We start from the raw sequence: 7,966 nt of genomic DNA, 5'->3' as shown, positions 1-7,966 counted from the left end.
CTCAGGCGCTGCAGATGGTTGCACGACCTCAACGCCCCGGTAGGGCATCTCTAGAGACAGCACATGGATGCAAGCTTCTTGCAGCGGCGGGGCTGGGGGACTGGCTGAGCTCTGTGCTCGGCCAAAGATGTTGTGGGCTCACATCCCTGCTTTTAGCGTTGATTCTACCGGGAAAATTCTAATGCCACATCATTCATTCAAACTAATAGGTCTGGCCAATCACTGCTTGACACCTGGAGTATATAAGCACTGAATTCTCTGTTTCACATTCGCAGTTGATGACACTGACGTTGGAAGGTCTATATATAAGTGCACAAATAACTGGACAATTTAAATCTAATTTAAACAGCTGCAGCTCAAAACTAGAGTAATTTTGTACTGATAATAAACAACATTTAAATCAATTGTTAAATATAGCAAACTCTCCACCTCTATCCAATGTCTGTGGAGTACTTTGGAAGTTAAAATCACATGGAGAGGTTTCAGATATTTTATCAGAAAAAAAATAAATAATAATAATCATAATAATAATAATAATAATAATAATGGAAATTTACTCCAACTCCGTGAAATCTTGCTCTCAAAGTTCTGCAACAGGACATTGATTCCGAATGCTCCAGAAAAAACAAAATAAAGAGATGAATATGTTACTGTGAGGAAGGACGATGAATAGCGTTGGACTGGTGAGAAACCCTGACTGATGCCATCCACCGCCAGCGCCCAGGAAGAGGCAACTCTAGTGGAGTGAGCTCTTAACCCAAGCGGGCAAGGCACGCCTTGGGACTGATAAGCCAAGGCGATGGCATCCACTATCTAGTGGGCCACCCTCTGCTTGGAGACAGCCTTTCCCTTCTGCTGGCCTCTGTAACAGATGAAGAGCTGATCTGCAAGTGCTGCCTCCTCTGAAGGCAGCGCTTGCAGGTTCACTACCTGAACTCTGAAGGGAGTGGTAGGAACCTTGGGCACATATCCAGGCCGGGGTCTCAAGATAATGTAAGAGAATAGCAGCAACATACACCTTGAGGGTGGAGGGAGACAGCCTTCGCTCCAAGCCCTCTTGCAGGAAGGAAAGCACTGACCTGACCGAACATGATTGGGGGTCCTCTCGGTGAGAGGAACACCATTTGAAAAACAGGTTCCACTTCAGGGCATAGAGGTTCCTCGTAGAAGGAGCTCTAGCAGAAGTGATAGTGTCTACAACCAACTGGGGTAGATCACTTAGAACCTCTGGACCAAACATGGAGAAGGGCGTACAGTCCCACATATGGGATTTAGAACATTCAGTGAAGTCACATAACTGCCAGATTCAAACTGTGCGTTCGCGCTTTGGCTGCGAGACAGACACACTCAGCTCTTGTCATATATCACAGCTATGCAGTGTTTTCAGCCACATAATATATATATTTTTTTTAAGGTTTCAGACATTTAAATACGCATGAGCACCAGTAAAACAATACATTTAGAGTTTATAAAATACACACTGATGTCAGACATCAGTGGAAGCAGCAATAACAATCCATTCAAATATAATTTGCCGACATTTATTCATATCAGACACACATAATGGGCGTAACTATAAAGTTTACTGTATTATTGTTCCAGTTCACCAGCCACTTACTTGCATTTATTTTGGGAGAAACTGATGAATTCATGTGCTGTAAATCCGACTGACAGGACTCTGCGAACTGCGGGGCAAACTAAGATGGCGGCGCCCATCGTGCGTTATAGATCAAGATAAAGATCATTTATAAAGGTTTTTAAACGACAAAACACACACTTACACATATTTGAGAATCGGAATATCAGATAGTTGGTAACATGGTAAACAAGTTTGTGAATATTTTAAATAAAAAAAGAAAAACAAAATAATAGTGATCTATCTGTCATACAGTGTTATTGTGGCTGCGTTCAGCGTACGTGATGTGCATGACGCATCGCCATGGAAACATTAAGGGCAAACGTTCTTAAATAACGGTCGCCTTAAAAAAACTCACTCTGGGGGATCAGTTAGAATATTTTAAACTCACGCTTGAAAGGGTTAAAGGGGTGGTTGATTATGATTTCACTTTTTTAACTTTAGTTAGTGTGTAATGTTGATGTTAGAGCATAAACAACATCTGCAAAGTTAAGACGCTAAAAGTTCAAAGCAAAGCGAGATATTTTCTTTTAAAGAATTCTCTGTTTAAGGACTAGAACAAACATCGAGCTTCTTTCAGGGTTGGTGACATCACTAACCCTAAAATTTACATAAACCCTGCCCCCGAGAACACGCAACAAAGGGGTGAGGCCATGTTATTGCATAACAGTACATAACACAAATGCAATAGCATGTCATAAAAGCAAGATGACAACATGACAAGTTATAACCGTAATTAAACTAAACTGTTCTATCTTCATGCAGCATATATTCTCTGGCTCTGTAGGCATCTTACAACAGTTCCCACATGAGCGATGTATAGATTATCATGACAGAATATGCTAATCAATGACTTTTAGATAGTTAACTCCACATCAGCAACATAAATTCATCAACTAACCGTACAGAAACATCCTGTTGCATTCTACATGTTGTCACTTCTTCTTGAGGGTCTCCATCAACTCCGGTTTGAACATAAAAGGCTGAACAGTTTCTGATATTTTCAGTGAGTCTGCGTGAGGTATCGTTAATTGGAACTGCTAACACGAGCTTCTGAAACTCTGCCCTCTTCTGAAACTCTGCCCTCATTTGCATTTAAAGCAGGGGTCTCAAACTCAAATTGGCTGGTGGCCGTTGCTGTGATTGACACCTCATAGGAGGGCGATTTTAACATTCAAGCACAAGAAAGCGCAAAATTTCTGCTTACTTTCCTTTGCATTATTTCTCATTTACTTCAAATTTCATTACTAAAATACTTTTGTCATACTTAACAAAAAATGTAAACAGCTTTTCAACAAATCATTGTTACATACAGTATTAGTTTTTAACAGTTAGTGCAAATATTTTCCCTTACTTTATTTTAGCTTAAATAACATCAAAATCTTGCACTGAACTACACTGTATTGAACAAATGCAAGCTCTGAATACAAAATCGAATACAAAATCGACTTTTACTGTAATTTAGGCAAGCACGCTCATAATAGAAACGATGCGGTCATGACACGCATGCGGTGCGGCACGCTCGTTTTTCCAGGCGGGCCTATGCCGCGGCGAGATGAAAACATTTCAACTTTTCAGAATGCCACAAGCAGGTCATGTGACAAGGATCGATGAGCTTCGGCCTTTCCTTAACAGCATCGAAAGCTCAGCCAAACAGCTGATCATAGCTGTACAGGGCCGGTTTTTATTTCTCATCTCCATAAATATATCTAGTAGTAGAGCTAAATGGCGTAAATGTCCCGCAGGCCGGCAGTTTGAGAGGACTGATTTAAAGGGACACACAAAATTGAGCATTTTGCTCACCCTTAAAAAGTGACAAATTTAACATGCTGTAAAAAATTATCTGTATGGTATTTTGAACTAAAACTTCACATACACACTCTGGGGACATCAGAGATTTATTTTACATCTTGTAAAAGTGGCATTATATGACCCCTTTAAGAAGTCATAATTTAGATAAAGTGAAATTGAATAAAATGAGAGAAAGTTGCAGTTATTTATTGGTTTAGTAAGTGAAACAAATTAAAAAAAAAAAGAAAAAGAAAAAAAAAATGTTTCTTTTTTAATTTTTGCATTTGCATTGGTATGGTCTAAAACCTGTAAAGCATTACACAGACTGAGGTATTGTGGATCTCTAGGGCATGAACAAAGAAATACTGCAATAAAACATTTGTCTGTGCAAAATATTGTTTGAAATATAGCTAAAAATGATACAAATGTCTTCGAATAAATAAGCCAGCTCATGTGACTTTCCATGAAATCTGCTTAAATAATTTTGAGAAAACAACTTTTATATTTCCACCGTTCCACCAGTCTGTATTATATTTTCAGTGAGGTTTGTTAGATAAAAAAAAAAAAAAAAAAATCACCACATGATTACATACATTTGTTCATTATGTGCTCTTGATGAGCCTAACAAACACTATATAAACAAACGCATCATCATCAGAAGAGTAAGGGAGGGCCCAGAGTCTCTGTGATGCTTGTCTTTGGGTTCTTGCTGCTCTGCAGCATTAAAACAAAGGGGGAAAAGGCTAACTGTAGAATTATAGGGCAACCAGAGTACCCCCTGCTTTCCAAGGATGGAGACATTATCATTGGAGGAGCTTTTTCAATTCACAGCAAAATAAATTTGGAAATGCCATCATTTACAGAAAAACCTCATCGTCTATTGTGCACCAGGTTAGCAACTTCTCTGCTTCTATTTTATTTATTTAACAGTGTAAATATATATATATATCCTATGTAATAGATTTTATTTTGAAAAATAAGACATTAGTTAATATTTCCAATAAGACAAACGTCCAACCCTGCAATATATATATATATATATATATATATATATATATATTGCAGGGTTGGACGTTTGTCTTATTGGAAATATTAACTGTCTTATTTCTCAAAATAAAATCATTTTTGTTAATCTCTCTCTCTCTCTCTCTCTCTCTCTCTCTCTCTCTCTCTAAACAAATTAGCCTTAATTTGAGAGAATTCCGCTTTGCTCAGACCATGATCTTTGCCATTGAGGAAATTAACAGCAAACAGACGTTACTCCCAAACATTTTGATTGGATACCAAATATTTGACAGCTGTGGTTCCACATTAGCCTCTATGAGGTCATCAGTGGCTCTGATAAATGGTCAGGAGTTGACAGCAGAACACACCTGCCCTGGAAAAACATCAGTTAAAGCTATTATTGGAGAATCTGAGTCTTCCTCAACCATTGTACTGTCCAGAGCAACAGGGCCCTTCAAGATTCCTGTGGTGAAATAAATATACATAAATGTGTCCTATTGTAAGATATATGTGGATAAAAATAAGTATGTTTTCCTGTTACTTTTATCTGTTTTGTTTGACAGATTAGCCATTTTGCTACCTGTGCCTGCCTGAGCAACAGAAAGCAGTTTCCTTCTTTCTTCAGGACTATTCCTAGTGATTACTACCAGAGCAGAGCACTGGCCCAGCTAGTCAAACACTTCGGCTGGACATGGGTTGGAGCAGTGAGAAGTGATAATGAGTATGGAAACAATGGCATGGCAACCTTTGTAGAAGAAGCTGAGCGAGAAGGAGTATGCATTGAGTATTCAGAGGCCATATCAAGGACAAATTCCAAAGAGAAGACTGCTAAGGTTGTTGAAGCAATAAAAAGGGGCACTGCTAAAGTTCTTGTGGCATTTCTGGCACAGGGTGAAATGGATGTGTTACTGGAAGAAATTATCAGGCAAAATGTAACTGGGCTACAGTGGGTAGGCAGTGAATCCTGGATAACAGCGAGATACTTGGCAACAGAGAGAGTTTCAAAAGTTCTTGCTGGAGCAGTTGGCTTTGCAATTAGCAAGTCAAAAATCCCAGGCCTGAAAGAATTTCTGCTTAAGGTTAATCCATCTCAGAACCCTTCAAATGCTCTTCTGAAGGAATTTTGGGAGATGACATTTGGATGCCGTCTCTCTTCAACAATCAGTTCTGAAGTGGAGTATGAAAAGTTTTGTGATGGATCTGAAAATCTGAGTAATGTGAGTAATGCATTCACAGATGTATCTGAACTAAGGATTTCAAATAATGTATATAAGGCAGTCTACGCTATAGCTTATGCACTTCATAACACAATCGCTTGCAAAACCTCAGACAGTTCACTTGAAAACATAACATGTGGAAATAAGGATTTAATTGTTTCCAGCCAAGTAAGTAAATATGAGAAACTAATATATATATATATATATATATATATATATATATATATATTATTATTATTATTATTAACACATTTTAACAGAGTTTTAAAAATGGTAACAGGTACTGCAGTCCCTTCAAAATGTGAATTTCACAATGGCCTCAGGTCAGAAAGTATACTTTGACAAAAATGGAGACCCTACGGCAAGATATGAGCTAATAAACTGGCAGAAAAATGGAGCAGGGGAAACAAATTTTATCACTGTAGGACACTATGATGCCTCACTACCCAGTGAACAGCAGTTTGTCATGAATTCTATCAATATAATTTGGGAAGGAGACAGTTACCTGGTATGTACAAAATAACATTAGTATGTTGAGTGCCTGATATGTGTCAGTCATATAAGAAAAAAACTCAAAATAAGTGAAACAAAGTAAGAATGTATAATGGAATGTGCTCGGCAGAAACCAAGCTCACTGTGCAGTGAGAGATGCCAGCCAGGTTTCAGACAAGCTGTGATTAAAGGGAGACCAGTGTGCTGCTTTGAATGTTTGCGGTGCCCTTCTGGAGAAATCAGCAACACTACTGGTAAGATGACGGGCAAAGAGACATAAACACCTTTTAATATGCAAATAAATGAAAGACACATATATAAATGGATGTACATATTCACACAATGCCACATATACCAGATTATGCTGAATGTATAAGGAAAAACATTATAATGCTATGCTCTATTTGTCTTTTTAGATTCTGCTGAATGCATCAAATGTCCTTTAGAGTACTGGTCAAACGAAAACCACAGTATGTGTGTTCTCAAGAAGGTGGAGTTCCTTTCATTCGAGGAAAACATGGGGATACTTTTGTCTGCATTCTCATTAACCGGGGTGTCTTTAACAATTGCAGTTGCACTGGTGTTTTACAACTTCATAGATACACCTCTTGTGAAGGCCAGCAATGCAGAGCTGAGCTTCCTGCTTCTCTTCTCATTGTCTCTGTGTTTTCTCTGTTCACTTACTTTTATCGGTCAACCTACTGAGTGGTCCTGTATGTTGCGTCACACAGCATTCGGGATCACTTTTGCCCTTTGTACGTCTTGTGTTCTGGCAAGGACAATAGCAGTGGTAATGGCCTTCAAGGCCACAGTGCCTGGATCAAGTGTCCCTCAGTGTTCATTGCCTTTACAAAGAATTAGTGTTTTCTGTTGTACTCTTTTTCAGGTAATAATATGTACCCTGTGGCTGGTATTAGCCCCTCCAATGCCATATAAAAATATTACTCATTCATTAGATAAAATAATACTTGAATGTGATCTAGGCTCAGCTATAGGTTTCTGGGCTGTACTGGTTTATATAGGGTTGCTCTCTGTCCTATGTTTCATTTTGGCTTTTCTGGCTCAAAAGCTGCCAGATAACTTCAATGAAGCCAAATACATCACATTCAGTATGCTCATATTTTGTGCTGTTTGGATCGCGTTTATCCCAGCTTATGTCAGTTCTCCTGGAAAATTCACTGTAGCTGTGGAGATATTTGCCATCTTAGCTTCTAGTTTTGGTTTGTTATTTTGTATATTTACACCAAAGTGCTACATTATCTTACTGAAGCCAGAGCAAAACACAAGGAAACATATCATGGGCAAAACCCATAATAAATCACAATAAATGTATTATCCACTTTCAAAGCAATTTACACTAGAACCATGTAATTTAACTTTAAATACAAATGTAAGTTCACACTTTATTAATTCAAATAAAAAACTTCTAATATAACACCTATAATACCCCCCCCCCCCCCCCCCCCCCCCCCCAAAAAAAAAAAAAAAAAAAAAAAAGCATAGATCTGAACATACTGCACTTGGGGAACTATTTTTCTGATTTAAATATATACTTCAAAACGGCAGCTTGTATACTTATCTGATTCAATATATTTTATGCATGAATTTACTACATTATTACATCCCATAGCAAGAGGATGTTTCGTTATACTAAAAAGAGAATATAATCATTTTCAAATTGATCTCTTTTTATCAAAATGGTTTATTTGGCCTACATCTGTAGTAGACACCATGTATTAGGAGACATGAAATAAACCAATGGCAATATCTAAGAAAGCGATAAAAAAGCCTTTTAAAAACCATTAACCTACAACAATTGTATGAA

At 38.0% G+C, this 7,966-nt stretch overlaps 1 protein-coding gene across 3 annotated transcripts; it reads left to right on the top strand.

Annotated features, from left to right (window-relative positions):
- The first annotated feature begins 3,271 nt into the window (after nucleotides 1–3,271).
- Nucleotides 3,272–7,600, top strand: LOC127500296 (extracellular calcium-sensing receptor). 3 transcript variants are annotated; one of them, XM_051871387.1, is made up of 6 exons: nucleotides 3,272–4,318; nucleotides 4,612–4,900; nucleotides 4,996–5,797; nucleotides 5,928–6,157; nucleotides 6,272–6,395; nucleotides 6,558–7,600. In XM_051871387.1, the coding sequence occupies exons 1-6, from the start codon at nucleotides 4,116–4,118 to the stop codon at nucleotides 7,466–7,468; spliced, it is 2,559 nt and encodes an 852-aa protein (XP_051727347.1). In that variant the 5' UTR covers nucleotides 3,272–4,115; the 3' UTR covers nucleotides 7,469–7,600. The 3 variants fall into 3 exon arrangements, with proteins under 3 accessions (XP_051727347.1, XP_051727346.1, XP_051727345.1); XM_051871386.1 differs by having other exon boundaries at nucleotides 4,996–5,805; nucleotides 5,930–6,157; XM_051871385.1 differs by having other exon boundaries at nucleotides 4,996–5,817; nucleotides 5,930–6,157.
- Nucleotides 7,601–7,966: the final 366 nt, after the last annotated feature.

The sequence above is a fragment of the Ctenopharyngodon idella genome, chromosome 18, assembly GCF_019924925.1.
Source record: "Ctenopharyngodon idella isolate HZGC_01 chromosome 18, HZGC01, whole genome shotgun sequence".
Taxonomy (NCBI): domain Eukaryota; kingdom Metazoa; phylum Chordata; class Actinopteri; order Cypriniformes; family Xenocyprididae; genus Ctenopharyngodon; species Ctenopharyngodon idella.
Note: the sequence above shows the minus strand (reverse complement) of the source record. Positions and strands in the feature narration are given on the sequence as shown.